Raw genomic sequence first — 16,976 nt, 5'->3', positions numbered from 1 at the left:
CCTCCCCCCACTCTGGACCAGCAGCTGCGGTTGTTGGTGCCGGGTGCCTGAGCCCGTGTGTGTGCATCCTCGGCGCGTGTGTGTGTATGTGTTTGTGTGTGTCTGTGTGTGTAAAGCTGGCGAAGGTCGGGACGTGACAGGTCGAACTGTGGGCCCCTCACTCCCCCGCAGTCCGTGCCCGCTCTCGGATGTTCCACCTTTGAAACTGTAAGCCCGCTCGCAGCCGCAGCGGCGGGCGGGTGGTCGTCGGGAGGCGGAGGCGGGGGCGGGGAGGGGGCGTGGGGGGAGGGCGGGGAGGAGTCTGGCTCTGGTTATGTGCTTTTCGATTGATGGATGACTGCTGGGTGGGAGCGAGCGTGCGGGTGTGAGTGTGTGTGTGTATGTGTGTGTGCGCGGGGTGCGTGCGCGCGCGGGGCCTGCCCATTTTCCTCCTCGCAGCAGTCAGTTGGGAGCTGGAGGGCGGGAGGGAGACTCAGGCAGCGAGAAACGGAGAGCAGCCGAGCGCCCTCCGCCCAAGGCGCGCTCCCTCTGTCCGCGCACAGGCGCCGGCGCTTGGAGGAGCAAGGTGCCACCCAGCCCGCAAGGGCGCAGCGTACAAGCTCACGGTCTCCTCAGTGGCTCTGCCACGGGACTGCACCTGGAGGCCACCCCGGACGGGGATGGTGAGCGGCTGCCGCCGTCTGGCACGGAAGCGGGACGCGGTGAGGGCACCATGGCGCTGACACCCCCGAGGGGGCCCTCGGCGTTGCTCGTCCGGCCCGCGCTCTGGCTGCTGCTGTGGGCAGCCGCGTGGCGCCTGGGTGCCACCGGGTGCCCCGCCCTCTGCACCTGCGCTGGCACCACGGTGGATTGCCACGGCACCGGGCTGCGGGCCGTTCCCAAGAACATCCCGCGGAACACGGAGCGCCTGTGAGTATGGCCCCCATCCTTAGCCCGCGGGGAGCGCGGAGGTAGCCTTCCCACCTCGACGCAATTCAGGGCCAAAGATGGGGGCAGGACCGTCGGGGCCTGGGCTCTGCAGCGAATAAAGGAGTCAGTGCCGGCCAGGGGCCAGGAGCCAGGAGCGCTGCCGTTTCCCTTTCTTGGGATTCGAAAGGCGCTTGTGGGGCTGTCAGCTCCCATCCTCACACCTGCACCCTGAGCTCAGTATCGCAGGCCTTCCCACTGCGCCAGCACTTGGTTTCTCCAGGGTGCCTGTGAATTGGTGCCAGAAAGCCTCGCTGGCCCCCGGAGGGACGTGCCTCCTGCTCACCATGCACCGTGCCTCCTTCTGGGCACACGGGGCTCAGTCTGTGTTCTGAGTGGAAGGTGTGCCTTTGGGCTCTGAGGGCTTGCAGGTTGCTGATGGGCAGCAGGAGGGGATGGAGTTGAAGTTTCTAGTCCTCCTCCCCCCCACCCCCCGCACCTGCGTTGCTCCCCATTGTTTGCCCCAGAGCCTTTAGAATTTTTCCCTTGCAGATGGGAGGCATGGTCCCCCACCACACATCCAGCCATCCCCAACCCAGACAGACAATGGACTTGAGGAATTGGGGTTTGAGGCTTGGGATATTTATATTCAGCACCCAGAGAGGGGAAGATGTGACCTGGACCAGGAGTCCGTGAATAATGCTGAGAGGTCAGGAACTAGGAGTGGGAGACACGAGGTTAAAGACATTGACCGTGACAAGTCATAAAAAACATAATTTCTCTTAGCCTGTTGTCTCCCACTTCTAAATTCTTGAGAAAACTCAGCCCGTTCTAGACTGGCTAAGCTTTGTAGTGCGTGAGTGGTTAGCATGTGTGTATGTGGTTAGCTTGCATGTGTGTTTATAGACCTATCTAATTTGTTTTCCCCAGTTATCTTGCAGAATGTGTGTGTGTGAACTCCTGGGATCTGTGGGGTCACCCCAGTCATTCGCACGAAGCTGGGAGAATCTCCATGTCCATGGGCAGTGTGTGTAGATTTTTGGCCTCATGCGGGGCCTTTGTGCTGCTTGTAGAGGTGGCTGCCTTGGGAGATTTTTGAACTGGCCTTGGGAGGAGGCTGCCAGCCCCTTTGAAACCCGCCTTCTTCTCACACTCCTGGGCCCCTGCAGTGGCTCTTGAGAACTTGGAGCGTATTTTCATGACTCTCAGCTGGTCAGAGGCAGAAATCTGACCCTGGGGAGAACAGTCTCCTGGATCAAACCCTGTACCAAGGTTAACAATGAGCACATTGGCTGAGACTGAAAAATTCCCGTGGAGGGTTCAGAGAATTTGCAATCTAGATGCAATCTAGATGGGAATCGATGCAAGAGTGTGTGTGTGTGTGTGTGTGTGTGTGTGTTGTGATGCTGGGGAAAGATGCTGCATCAGGAGAGGCTAGAACAAACTGATGGATAGTCCTTGGGGATTCTGTGTGGTCCTGGAGAGGAACAGAAGGTCCGAAGTCTGTCTAGAGGATCCCCAAGGCTGCAAGGTCACCTCCACACCCATTCCCTCTGGACCTCCTCTCTGTTCCTTTGCCTTGTCCTTTGGGCATTTCTCTTGTAGCTGTTACCCTGGTAGCAGCCTGGGTCTGAGAATTTTAGCCCCTCTCCTTTGCCTTTGGGTCTGACTCTTGAAGTCGTCTCCTTTCTTGCTCACTCTCCACCTTTAGTTTTGAGGACAAGGTCTGTTCTAACTTTTATGAACTCTTGAATTCTTGCAAATCAGAATGAGATGTAAGTGAAATTTCCTGGTGTAAAGTCAGTCATTTGCTGTGTGACCTTGGGCAAATTACTTAACTTCTCTGAGCCTTTGTTGTTTTCTATCAGGAAAAGGAGGCTGTTGATACATAAGATCTCTGGTTCTTGTGAGGACTGAAGATAATGTGTGGGAAGTGCTTGGTACATTGTGAGGCCTGCTAAATGAGCGGCATCTTCATTATGATAGGATCAGGAGAAGAGTCTTGTTACTAAAGTCAGCAAACATTTAGGGAGCCAGTAGCTGCCCTGGGTGTAGAGGCTCCAGCTGGGAGTGAGCAAGCCCCTGCTCTCAAGGGATGTACCATAGAGAGGATGGGGCAGGGGACACGGAACTGTAAGCTCTGGCAGCAGAGTGGGGTCATGGGGGAGTTTTGGGATTAGAAGGCCTTTTCTCAGGTGAAGGAGGTTCTCAGAGCATAGACTGTTTTATGAGGGTACCTTGGGACCCAACAGTGATTGGGTCAGATTTTGCCAAGGGGAGGGGCAGGTGGCCCAGACAGGGAATGCATGAGCAAAAGGCCTACAAATGTGAGTGTGCCTGGCCTGGTGGGCAAACAGACCAGTTTTGCTCTGGGGCTGAAACATGCCGCGTCCAGGGGGATGTGATGGGACTTGAGGTTGGGAAGGGTCAGGAAGGCCTATCTCTATCTGGATTTTTCCTTTAGAAACTTCAGGGTTGGGACCCAGGAGTGAGTTGTCAGGTCTGAACCTTGCTATGTGCATGACTTCTCAGAGTGGGAAAGGCTGTGAAAGCTGAGGGAGTCTGTGTTTTCAACACACAGGCCGTGAGAGAGCCATTTGAAGAGGAAAAGCACGTCCTGAAAAGAGGCCTTGGGCAGACTCAAAATAACTGTGGCAAATGCTCTGTCTAATCAATATGGGTGTCATGCAGTATCAGAGCCCGAAACAGCGGCTTCTTCCGAGGCTGTGAAATTTTTATAGACCGCAGCTGTGCATTCGTTTGTCTTTTGTCCTCCGGGCAGTTTCTCTCGCAGCCTGTGCAGCCCAGCAACTTTATGATCATGTATTCCATACCTCAGGGTCCAGCCTGTCTCCTCACGTGGGAAGAAATTGTCATTGGTTTGCTGCAGGGACTTCTGGGAAGAAGCTGAGCAGGCTCCAGAGCTGTTGAGGAAATGGGTTCAGCCAGAGGGTCTGTGGGCCGGTTGGGCTGGTGGGGAAGGGATGCTGAATAATTTACTGCAGAGGAACCAATTGAAATCCAGGGCAAGGCTGGGGGTGTGGTGGAGGAGGCCTGGGAGCTTGTCTCTTTGTAGGGCCCAGACTCAGAGGGACCCCGTCATGGCCACTATTGTTTTCTCTTCCACTCAAGGACCTTGGCTTTCAGTTGGGATTTTTTTTTTCATTAAAAAAATCTTTTGGACTAGAGTGTTTCAGACAGTGTGCAGTGCGCGTGGACCCCACTTCTCCCCTCGACCCTGGACACTTGTACTCCAGGCTTGCCACTGATGCTCCTTGTGGGTGTAGGAAGCAGAGAGGAGAGACGCTTGAGGATGGAGAGAGGGCCCTGGGAAGGCCTGCTGACTTCCGTTTTCCTCCAGGTCCAGCACTTTGGGCCCTGGGGATCTACGTTCCTGCCTTCCTCGATGAGTTCCCTTGCCTCCTAGCCAGTCCATCCTCTGCCCTAGCTCCCTGCCAATTGCCAAGGCCTGGGAGGCCCTTGCCTTCTCCCAGTTTAGCCGCCTGTGTCTGGAGCCTCCTTCAGTGGGGGTGGGTGGTTGTGACCAAGGAAGACTGCCCAGGGCACCCTCAGACTTATTGTCTGGGAGCCTGTTTGGAATTCCAAATAGTGATTGGGTGGTGGCTGTAGTGAGAGGGCTCAGAGGGCCAGGCAGGAGCCATGTCTGCCTCCGGGGCCTGGGCTATCTGGCAGGACTCTGGTCTCCTGCACTGGAGAGCCGCAGTGTGCAGGGGATGTCGGCTCCTGGTGAGGCTCGTGTCTCTAGTAGCAGGCGTGCTGGGCTTATTGCTGGGCTCCGAGGGACTGGTGGTGCTGCCCGGTGTTGCCACTCCATCAGACCCGAGACTCAGTTTCCTCATCTGTAGAAGGGGGTGACGGCTGTGGGTTGATGGTGAGGATTAAGTGAGAGCAGGCATGTAGAGGACCTGCAGGCTCCCTTGGCATATGTTGGGTGTCTTACGGTCCTTCTGCCTCTGGGGAGAGTGACACCTGCTAGCTCTGGGTTTTTACCAGACTTCGCTTACTCTATGTGTGTGAAAGTGCTCTGTAATTCAAACATTAGGCGAGCTGATTGTTATTACTGGAGAAGCTCAGGCTGAAGGCTTGAGGGTTCAGATGGGGCAGGAGGGAGTGTAGGAGGAGACAAACATTTGAGTGTTGGCCAGGCTGCATGCTGGATTCTGGCTCTGAGTGCTCCTTCTCTGGGCCACCCCACGCCCCTTAGGATTTGGGGTGCAGGTCAGTGTCCGGCAGGGCCTCTCTGCAGGGTGGACAGCTCTGAGGCCAGCTTGCTTAGCTGTTTAGCCCCTCTCTGCCATTCAGCAGCTGTGGGGACTGTGGGCAGGTTATGGGGTTTAATTCACTCACTCAACAGATAGCTGTCTCTTGAGTGTCTGCATGGTGCCGAATGAATAGTCCCGGCTGGAAATTGAAACCACCCCTCTCTCTCTGAATTTAGTCCAGCAGGGGAGATGGAGATGAATGACACAATATGAGAAGAATCACGTAATCACAAACTGGGATAAGTGTGACTTCTGAGACTCCCATTTCCTCGCCCATAAGATGAGGGTGATGACAGGACCTGCTTCTGAAGGTGGTCCTGAGGGTTGAATGTGGTGATGCTGGGAGAAGCACTTTGCACTGGGCCTGGCAGACAGCAAGTGCCCAATAAATGGTAGTAGTATTATTGTTATTAGGGTGACAGAGAATTGCAGGGCTGTGAAAGGAACTTGAGCACCACTCGATGCTGGATCCCAGCACAGCCCTACTCTCTCATCAGGCATCCTCCGGGGGCTCTGGATCCCCAGGGAACACTGATGGACATGGAGACGGGGCTGCCCCTTCTGTGGTGTCCCCTCCCTGAGGCAGGAGGCTGGCTGTGGTGCCCCAGGCTGCCCGAGGCTGCCAGCAGGGGTGGCCGTGCTCTTCGGGGGCTGGCTGACGGGCGGCAGGCGGGGACAGGCAGCCCCCACATTATTGGGAGCAGACGGGAGCTTGGCGGAGCTGCCGCCTCCAGTTCTGTGCCGGCATTAGCAGCTCGGCAGGGCTCTTGCTTAATGGGATTTTCTTCCCAAATGCTGTAATTATCGCCATACAAATACTTATTACCCAGAGCAGATGACGGCCGGGCTTTGGGCAGTAGCCAGGAAGCTGGGATGTGCTCGGGGTGGAGAATTGGCTCCTCTTTTTGAGCTCGAGACCCCCCTCCTCTTCTTTCTGGATCCCAGCCTGCGGCGGACAAACAGCTGTTGGGCACCTGCCGTGTGTAGAGTGTCTGGAGAGGTCCAGGGTACAGACTCACTCCTCTGGGAGCTTGCAGCCTGGAGACTGGAGAAAGGTCTGTCTGTGAAAGAACAGATGTGTAAGGATGCTCACAGGGATGCAGAGCACAGCGGGCGACCAGGGTAGCCTTGGGTGTGAGAATGGTCTGGTTTGAATTTTGGCTTCATCAGCTACCACTTGAGAAAATGCAGCCGGTTCACGAGTGACTCAATTTCCTCATCCGTAAAATGGGAGCATTTACCTTGTAGGGCTGTGACTTCAGATGAAATAGTGCAAGTAAGATGGTTAGAATAATGTTGGCATGTGGAAAGTACTCCATGGATGTTAGAGATGAGGGGAGTGAGACATAGAGGAGGAGATGAAGCCCTGCGGGAGGTGGGATTTGAACCGGGCCTTGAAGGTTGGGCAGGAATTAGGTGGCCGAGTGGTGAAGCCAGGACAAGGGTGTCTGGGGGCATCCAGAGATGAGTGCCGTATGTTTGGGAAGGAGAGTGAGGAGCAGACCCAGCTGATGGGGTGAATGTTTGAGTTGGTGAGTTCTGAGAGGGGAGACTGAAGTAACAGGTGGGCACAGGCCACGGGAATGGGGAGCCATTGGAGGTTGTATGTGTGTAAAATTTTATATTATTATTATTATTTACTATTTAGTGATGTTTAATAAATCTACAGAGGTGTGCAGATATCACCATGGCCCAATTTTAAAATATTTCCATCACCCAAAAAGATTCCTTGGTTCATTGTAATTTTTAATTTTGTTATAATTTCAAACACCAAAGAGTTGCAACAAAAGAATATCCCTTATCCAGACTCAGTTGTTTGTATTTTGCCCACTTTGCTTTATCATATGTTACACACACAGACACACACACACACTTTGTTTTCCCTGAACCATTTAAGAGTAGATTGGAGGCATAACTTTTTTCCTCTAAATATTTCAGTGTGTATTTTCTAAGGACAGTAAGGCTATGGAAATCAGAAAATTTAACATTGGTACAATATTATAATCTACTCCATGGTTCATGTTAGAATTTCATCAATTGTACTAATAATGTCTTTTGTAGCTTTTTTTTTTTTTTTTTCAGTCTAGGTTCAGAATCCTGTCCAGGATCACACAGGGCATCTGCTTGTCATGGTTCTTTAGTCTCTTTTAATTTGGACCACTTCCTTAGCCTTTCTTTTTTTCGACCTTAACATTTTGGAAGAATACTAGCCAGTTATTTTGTAGAATGCCCCTCAGTTTGGCTTCATCTGCTCTTTTCTCATGATTGCATTCAGGTTACACATTTTTGCCGGAATGCTAAACAAGCAATGTTGTGCCCTTCTCAGTGGGTGATGTCAGAAGATACATGATGTCAATTTGTCCCAATATTGGTGATTTTAGCTTCAGATTACTTGGTAATTTGGTGTCTTCTTGGCTTCTCTGCTCAAAAGTTACTATTTCTCTCTTGTTATTAATAATTAATTTGCCAGCAGATACTTATACATGTAAATTTCCTGCTCATCAAACTTTCATTCACTAGTTTTAGTACCACTGATGAGAAATTTCTGACCCTGTCATTTTTTCTCTATGTATTACCTGGCATTCTACTGTAAGGAATAACTTCAACTTCTCCATCTGTTTGTTATTTATTTGTAATAGTGTGGACTGCAGATTATTATTTTATTCATTGGGTTATAATTTGTAATAATGTTAGATGTTCAGCTGCTGCTGCTAAGTCACTTCAGTCATGTCTGACTCTGTGCGACCTTGTAGACAGCAGCCCACCAGTTGGTTATGGTGACTGCGATTTCTGACAGTGGATATTCTATCACTGCTGTGTTTTTAATTCTTTTAAAAAACACTTCTATTTTTAAAACAATCTTAGGGACTTTCCTTGTGGTGCAGTGCTTAAGAGTCTGTGCTGTCAATGCAGGGAGCCTGGGTTCGATCCCTGGTCAGGGAACTAGACCTGAGCACTGCAGCTAAAGAGCCTGCCTGCCACAGCTAAGACCTGGCACATCCAAATAATAAAAGAAAACAAAAGAAGAAAACAAAACAATTTTAGACTGTTAGAAAATTTGCAAAAATAGTAGAGAGAATTCCCATACACCCTTTATCCAGCTTCCCGTGTTAACATCTTTCTTAATCATAATTCCCTGATCAAAACCAAGAAATTAACATTGGTACACTATGTTAGCTCAGACTTTATTTGCATTCTGTTAGTTTTCCCACCAATGTCTTTTTCTATTACAGGATCAATCCAGGATCCCACATTGCATTTAACTGTCATTTCTCCTTAGTCTCCTTCAATCTGTGATAATTCCTAAGTCTTTCATTGTTCTTTATGATCTTGACATTTATAAAAATAACTAGTTATTTATTTTGTAGACTGCTCTTCAGTTTGTGTTTGGTGTTTTCTGTTTTGTCAAGAATGCTACCAAGGTGATGTATTCTTCCCGGAGCATCCTATCAAAGGTGGGTGACATCGATCTGTGTCATTGCTGGTGATGTTAATCTGGATCTCTTGGTTAAGATGGTGTCTGCTGGGTTTAACCACTATAACATTATTTTTACATTTGCAATTATTAAATACTTGGAAGGAGATACTTTGAGAGTATGAAATACCCTTTTTGTCCTCAAATTCTCACCTACTAATTTTAGCATCCATTAATGGATGTTGCCTGCAACCATTACTATCCAATTTTGCTTTTCTATTTCCCTCATTCCTTCTACGTTTATTAATTGTAATTCTTCTGTAGGGAAGAAAAATCTTATTTCTTTTTAAGAAGGTGGTTTTCTTGATGGGTGCCTTGGGTTTTGAGTTTCCTGAGGGCAGGGACTGTGTCTCGTGTATCTTTGTATTTCCATCTCCTGGTGCATCATAGTTGTTTAAAAAAAATGTGTTTAATTTTTTTAAAACCTGTGGTAGGATATTTCATGATCCTGATCTTTGTTTTAGGAAATATGATCATTGTGGTAGGCTGAATAATGATCCTCTAAGATGTCCACATTCTAATCACTGGAACCTATGAATATGTTACCTTACTGGGCCAAAGGAACTGGGCAGATGTGATTAAATTGAAGATCTTGAGATAAGAGATGATTTTAGATTATTTGGGAGGGCTCAACAAAATCATGGACTTCCCAGATGGCACAGTGGTTAAGAATCTGCCTGCCCATGCTGGAGACAAAAGAGATGTGCATTTGATCCCTGGGTTGGGAAGATCCCATGGAAGAGGAAATGGCAACCCACCCCAATATTCTTACCTGGAGAATCCTATGGACAGAGGAGCTTGGAGCGCTACAATACATAGGGTCACAAAGGGTCAGACATGACTGAGCAACTGAGCATGCATGCAGCAAAATCGTAAGTGTTCCTAAAGAGAGGCAGGAGGGTCAGAGTCAGTAGTGGGAGAAATGTAACGATGGAAGCTAGTGATTGGACTGATATGAAGAAGGGGCCGCGAGCCTAAGAATACAGGCGGCTTCTAGATGAAAAAGGAAAGGGGGTAGATTTTCCCCTAAAGCCTCCAGAAAGGATAACAGCCCTGGGAGCATCTTGACTTTAACCCAGCGAGATTGATTTTGGACTTCTAATCCCCAGAACTGTAAGATAATACATTGGTCTTGTGTTTAAGTGGACGTCCCTGGTGGCTCAGACGGTAAAGTGTCTGCCTACAATATGGGAGACCCAGGTTCAATCCCTGGGTTGGGAAGATCCCCTGGAGAAGGAAATGGCATCCCACAGATGGAGAAGCCTGGTAGGCTACAATCCATGGGGTCTCAAAGAGTCGGACACGACTGAGCGACTTCACTTCACTTTGTTATAGCAGCAGCAGGCATCTACTGTAGTCCTCAAAGGGTTTGGAGGGTACCGGAGAGGCCAGGGAATGAGAGGAGGCAGACCTGGGTTGAGGCTGAGAGTGCAGAAAGAGCAGATGCGACCATCATGAGTGACTCCATGGCCCAAGCCTGGGAGAATGATCTTGCAGAGTACAGTTGGCGAGGGTGACTGATCCTTGAGGAGAAGCTGTGAAATTGGCTTCTCTTCTTTCGTTTGAATTGCCAATAAAAACTACGTGAAAAAAATAACCCTAGAGGTAGGAACAGGGGAAGGTGCCTCTGTTGAGTGTTCAGACTGAAGAGACAGTTGGGAGGGTCTCCTGGGGAAGTGGAGGAATCCATGAGGGCAGTGGGAAAAAAGAATCTCCTGGGAAGCTGGTGTAAATGCAGATTCCCAGGCCTGTCCCAGAGTTGTTGAGTCAGCAGGTCTTAAAGGCAAAGGCCATTTTGGTGATTTGGCTGTGGGAGGAGCTGTGAAACACTAATTGGTGCTGGGGTTTCCTGGTAAAGAAAGTGCATTCGTTGAAGGCAGGAAGACTGCCCAAAGGGCAGCTGGAAGGGAGAGCCACCAGGGAGGAGCTGGGGAGGAGCAAGAAGCGCTTTCATCTGGATTTAATTCAGGGGTCCTGACTCAACGTTTGTGATTCCCACCTGGGCGGCGCAGTTACTGCCAAAGCTGAAGAAGGCGTTTGGAGATGGGGCGGGGGAGAGGGTTAACCGTGTGGAGAGCAGCCAGTCTGTCTGAGGACGAGGGCCAAGGAACGCTCTGGGGCTGTGACTGGGGGTCACTGGCAAAGATGGGCAGAACGGTTTCCCGGGAGAAGTGGAAGGCGGAAGCAGATGGTGGGGAGCGAGTAGGTGGTGAGGCAGGCTGCAGGAGGAGAGAACAAGCGCAGGAGCTCTGCGGGAAGCCGCTCAGAGATGTTTGCAGAGAGGCTGGTGGATGGGAGTCCCGTAGCAGGGAGAGGGAGCAGGAGGCGACTGTGGAAAGGAGGCCGAGCCCTGGGGCGAGGGGGCGGGATGGACCTATGCCAGGTCAAAGAGCAGAGGTGGAGAGCATCAGGGAGGGAGTTGTGGTGGTGTTGGTGGTCACCATCCACAGCCCTTATTTTGTGCGGAGGCTCCGACCCAGATGCTTTACTCAGCGTCCACTTTCACTCCTCATAATCGTCCTGGGAGGAAGGCATTACAATCTTCCCTCAGTATCCCGAGGGACTAGTTCCAGTACATACACCCACCCACCACCACCAAGGTACCAAAATCCCCCACACTCAAGTCCCTTGTGTAAAATGGTATACCATCTGCATGTCACCTATTCACATCCTCTCCTGTAGTTTAAATCATCTCTAGATTACTTATCATTCCTAATATGAGATAAATACTATATAGTGAAGTCGCTCAGTCGTGTCCAACTCTTTGTGACCCCATGGACTGTAGCCTATCAGGTTCCTCCGTCCATGGGATTTTCCAGGCAAGAGTGCTGGAGGGGATTGCCATTTCCTTCTCCAGGGGATCTTCCCGACCCAGGAATCGAACCCGGGTCTCCTGCATTGCAGGCAGACGTTTTACCATCTGAGCCACCAGGGAAGCCCCTATTGTAAATACAATGTAAATAACATTGCTTTTTGGAACTTTCTGGAATTTTTTTTTTTTGAATATTTTTGATCTGTGGTTGGTTGATTTTGTGGAGTTGGAACCCCAAGAAAAGGGGGAGAAAAGCCAGCTGTACTTAACCACAGCTTCGTAGATGTAAAGGTTCAGAGAGGTGGAGCCATCTGTCCTCGGTCAAACAGCCAGCTGATAAGAGGTGCTCTGAGACTCGAGGCTCTGAGATGTGTTCGTTTTTGTTTTCAACTTATTTATTTTTTTGGTTGTGTTGGGTCTTCATTGCTGGGTGCAGGCTTTCTCTAGCTGTGGCAAGTGGGGATCCCTCTTCATTGTGGTGTGTGAGCTTCTCTTGTTGCGGAGCACTGGCTCTAGGTCCACGGGCTTCAGCTGTTGCAGCTCTTGGGCTCAGTGGTTGTGGCACACAGGCTTAGTTATTCCACTGCATGTGGAATCTTTCTGGATCAGACTTTGAACCTGTGTCTCTTGCACTGGCGTCGGATTCTTATCCACTGTGCCATAAGGGAAATCCTGTATTTAATTTTTAAATTTGACAATCCATCTTGATAAAGCCTGGCTTTATTCATTCATTCATCAGACATTGATTTAGCACCTACAAAATCTCTGTCAGGGCTCAGCCCTAGGGTGTAAAGGGGCCAAGATTGATTTTTGCTTGCACATGTTTACTGGCTGGAGCCAAGTTGCAAGCTGGCATGGGGAGGGGTGTCCAGCTGAGGGGCTGGGGAATGCCGGCAGTTGGTGTTGCAGGTGAAGGTCAGGGTCAGGGAGTTAGCTGGTGGGTACCCTCTCAGGGGCCTGGGGTGGGCAATGAGTGGAGAGGGGGCTTGCAGGTGCTGGACATGGAGGCTTGGTGGCTGGAAGTGGGGCCTGGCTCTAGGGTTGTGGTTTCGGGGCAGGCCACAGACCTGAGAATGGCATTGGCAAGAAGAAAATTGGACCTCAATAGTGAAGGGACTGGGGTGCACTTTGGGCCTCAGAACAGAATACACCATGGAGTTGGGATTAGTTGCTGAGCCCTGATCACCTCCCACCCATTAGGGCAGCTACTATAAAAAACCAGGAAATGACAAGTGGCAGCGAGGATGTGGAGAAATTGGAGCCCTTTTGAGTTGTTTTTCGGAATGTAAAACAGGGCAATTGCTGTGGATAACAGTATGATGATTCCTAAGAAGTTAAACAAAGAATTACCATACAATCCAGCAAGTTCATGTCTGGGTATATACCCAAAAGAATTGAGAGCAGGATCTCAAAGATATTTGTACACCCTTGTTCATAGCTGGATTATTCACAATAGGGTGGAAGCAACCCAAGTATCCACTGATGGATGAATAAATAAACAAAACCTGTAGACATGCAATGGAATATTATTCAGCCTTAAAAAGGAAGGAAATTCTGACATATGCTATGCCATGGATGAACCCTGAGGACATTGTGAAATAAGCCAGGTCTCCTTATCTGAGATACCCAGAGTAGTCAAATTCTCAGACAAAAGTGGTTGTCAGGAGCAGGGAGTTCGTGTTTAACAGGTGTACAGTTTCAGTTTCACTGAATGAAAAAGTTCTGGAGGTCTGTCGTACAACAGTGCAAATGTACTTAACATTACTGAACTGTGCACTTAAAAATGGTTAAATGACAAATCTTGGTATACGTATTTTATAGCAATTAAATTTAAAAAAAACACCCCAAAACCTGGACCCTGGAGTCAGACATTCTAGGGTTCAAAGTCTTATGTTCTCAACCTACTTACCAGCTGGCTGATCTTGAGCCGTTACTTAAATGCTTTATGTCACAGCCAGGTGCTATTATGAGGCTTAAATGAGCCCCATGCTTGTGACAGCATAGATATCGCTAGTCCTCAAGCCAAGGAAACAAGATGGGAGTCCAGGAGTCTGGGCAGACCAGGATGTGTAGCAGATCAGCTCCGGTGCAGGGCCCCTGACTTCTCATCTTTGGGGTTTCTTGATTCGTTACATGGTGGAGAGCGGCCTCAGTCCTGGAGTTAGCGCCAGGCCCATGGGCTCCACTGAGGGGGTGGAGGAGCCTCTGGGTCATGATCCACTGAGGCTTGAGGACTATGGGGAAGGCTGGGAGCTGATGGGAGTACATGCCAGGCCTCAGCTGCGATGTGTGGGCAGCAGCCAGGCTCCTTGGGCAGGATTGTTCTTCCAGCTTCTACTTAGTGAACACCTACTGTGTGCCAGGCACCCTCACAGGTGACGGCTTACAGATGTGGCCTCTGCCTCTCATAGCCTGTCAGGGGAGGCTGGCCGTTACCAAAAGACCTCGTATTAAACACACGTCTAGATCTGGAGGAGGAGCTAAGTGAGTGTCTTTGACATTTGAGTTGAGGCCTGTAGGACATGAGGGCTGAGCTAGCTGTGGGTGTTGGTGGGGAGAAGGAGAGCAAAGGCCCTGAGAGAGAAGAGCTGGTTGTTGAAAGTGGAGGAGCAGGGCGGCTGAAGCCAGGGGGCTGGTATGTTTCTAACAAGTGGACTGAGGAAAAATCAGCCTTTTAACCTGTGGGCTATGGAACAGTTGTTGGTGAAACAGCAGTGTTCTCTGTGTGTAAAGCTTTCCTTGGTGGATGCCCATTTGGGGAGAGTATTTCATAATTAGTGTCAGTTTTCTTTTTCTTTTTTTTTTTTTGAGTCAAGGAGTTGAGAAACGTGGAAAACCCACCCAACCCAATGCTATTTGGAATATGTCAGTTTTAATGCAAATTTATTCTTGGATTCAAGAAATACTTACTGAGACATCTCTCAGGTATTGGGTGCATGTACTGTGTTAGGCCCTGGAGATACAATAAGGAGGAAAAACTGACCTCCTGTGTCCTCAGGGAGCTTATACCCTCCTGGCAGGGGGGTAGAGACATCAGTCAAGGAACCCCCCAGATCCATGTAAAATTGCCCCTGATGGGGGCTGCAGAGCAGAGGGAGTGCCCTGTGGGCATATGTGGGGAGCCTGGACCAATTGGGAGGATTTAGTTAGTCAATGAGGAAGGAGGGAGTGTGTAGGCAGAGGGAATGGCAAATTCAAAGGCCCTGCCATCCAAGGGCACCAATCGGAATACGGAACATGGGGGCAGCCACATGGGAGTTTGAAGTCCATGTTAAGGAGATTTTGTCTTGATTCCAAGAGCAATGGGGGTTCATTGAAGGGCTTAAGTGGGGAGTGACATGATCAGATTTGCATCTTGAAAAGGTCACTCTGGCTGTGGCCTGGAGAACAGATTGGAAGGGAGCCAGAGGGAATGAGGGGAGCCTGCTTGTGTGACCCTGGGCGCTCCTTGCAGCCCATCCACCCGCAGGTGGGGGTGGGGGGCCCCTCCGCTGCTGTGGGGGCAGCAGCTGGGCAGGGAAGTTCTTCCTTCCCTGGGTTCTCCCATTTGACTATACAGACACTCAGGGCTATGGATTTGGCCAGGGTAGGATTTCAAAGGAACTAAGGAATACAGTCCCCCAGCCTCGAGGCTTGTCTCATTCACAGAGTGTGTGTGTTCAGTTTTTGGAGACCTGGCAGGAAGGGAACTTAGAGGGCGCTGAGCCTCCCCATCAACACTGTAGATTTTGGCCCTTGATGGGGTAACCAGCGCCAGGAGTGGCGGTCCTTACCTCCACCCCCCATCCCCGGCGCCGTGAGAAATGCTTGTGAAGTTCGAGGAGCCCCCAGAATACCCCAACAGGGGCGCAGGGTGTTTACTCGTGCAGCTTTAGGAAATCTAAGGGTTTCTTTTGGTTTATCACAAACACCCAGACGCTGGGGATCAGATTCTTGTTTCCTGAGAGGATTCAAGAAATCCTGGTGTGTTTTTGTTTTTTCCTTGGTAATTTTGCTTTAGAGGATTTTCTCCAAAATCTTTTACCACCGAGGTTTTCCTTTCAGGTTGAGACCACACAGGAACAGATGGGAATCAGGGCCATTTGCCACTGGAGTGTCTTTCCTCCTGGTGAGAAGGATCGGGGAGGAGGATGGATGCAGACTCAACTTTTGGAAGAGGGAAGACCGTCTCGGCATCTGCAGCATCTGAGGGTCTGCAGGGCAGGAGCAGCTGGCTCTTCCCTGCTCAGCGTGGTCCAGCTAGGCCAGCACCAGCCTTCTAGTGGGGCTATGGTCCTTGTGGGAAACAAAACAGCACCAACAGTAGTAGTAAGAGTAATCACATCAGGCAATATTGATGTAGAGAGCATTTATGTTTGCCAGGCACTGCTCTTGGTGCTTTAGACGTAGTCAAGTCATTCATTTAAACCTCACCACATCTCTAAGAGGTGGGTGTTATCATTGTCTTCATTTTACAAATGGGGAACCTGAGGCACAGAGAAGTTGAACTTTGTGCCCAGGGTCACACAGCTAGAGATGGTAGAGCAGGAATTTGAAGCTGGATAATCTGGCTTTGAAGCCCGAGCTCTTAGCCACCTGACAGTGTGGCTTGGGTAGAGCCCATGGCCTTATCACAGGGCTCCAGGATGTCCTATCTAAGCTGTTCTCAGCTCTGTCCAAGGCACGGTTGCTCAAGGTGAGGGGTGGGATACACAAAATCCAGCAACGCAAGACCTTGTGATGAAGGGGAAAGAGCTGGACGTGCAGTGGCCTGGGTATGGTTTGGTCCCAACCCCACTGCTTATGAGTTGCGTGGCACGGGGGAAATTTCGTCACCAATTTCTGCCTCAGTTTCCTTATCAACATGATTCATCTCGTAGGCTACTCTGTGTGGTGAGATGAAATGAAGTATGCTTAGAGGTGGCTCAGAGCCTGCACACAGAGGTGCCCAGTAGAGAGAAGTGCTGGATGTGGGCTCTGGTGGCAGGAACCTTGGGGAGCCCAGGGTAGCTCTGCATCCTAACTTCTTCCTGAGAAGCGAGGCTGGGAATTGCCCTCAGAGAGGGCCCACCCCATTTGGCTACTCTGGATGCAAAGGTCTGAAGGTCACAGTAGTTACTCCGTTTTTTCCCAGGCGGCTTGCCGGGGAGGGGTCTCCATGGCAACACTCAAGACCACCTGTTATAGGAATCAGGCACTGGCGAAAAATGACCTCCTTGCCTCATTCCAGCAGCCTGTGCGGAGGGTTCCAGGGGAAGTGGCCTTGCCAGGTTGAAAACTCGATCCTGGTGGGCCGCCTGGTTGTGGGGAGAGAATGGGGACAGTGGAGGCCATTCTGTCAGGCTAAGTGGCCGTTATAACTTCTTAAACTGCAGCCCGGGACCTGGAGCCCAATGAGAGCTGCGCCTGCCTCACAGGCTGTCTTCTTGAGGGCTCTCCCTTGAGAAGAGGCTCTCGGTTTAACTCTGGGTTAGAGAGCAAGGCTGATGGGGGAGGCCAGGAGGGGGTGGGCGGACCTCTG

At 50.4% G+C, this 16,976-nt stretch overlaps 1 protein-coding gene across 1 annotated transcript in view; it reads left to right on the top strand.

The window, feature by feature from the left end:
- The first annotated feature begins 380 nt into the window (after window positions 1–380).
- SLIT1 (slit guidance ligand 1) overlaps window positions 381–16,976 on the top strand; it is a 173,466-nt gene continuing 156,870 nt past the window's right edge. Inside the window, exon 1 of the mRNA XM_061402968.1 lies at window positions 381–909. Coding sequence (XP_061258952.1) covers window positions 713–909 — 197 coding nt within the window. The 5' untranslated portion in view covers window positions 381–712. The remainder of the gene's footprint in view (window positions 910–16,976) is intronic.

This window comes from Bos javanicus, chromosome 26 (assembly GCF_032452875.1).
Source record: "Bos javanicus breed banteng chromosome 26, ARS-OSU_banteng_1.0, whole genome shotgun sequence".
NCBI classification, from domain to species: domain Eukaryota; kingdom Metazoa; phylum Chordata; class Mammalia; order Artiodactyla; family Bovidae; genus Bos; species Bos javanicus.
The sequence above is the reverse complement of the archived record's forward strand: the minus strand, read 5'-3'. Positions and strand labels throughout refer to the sequence as shown.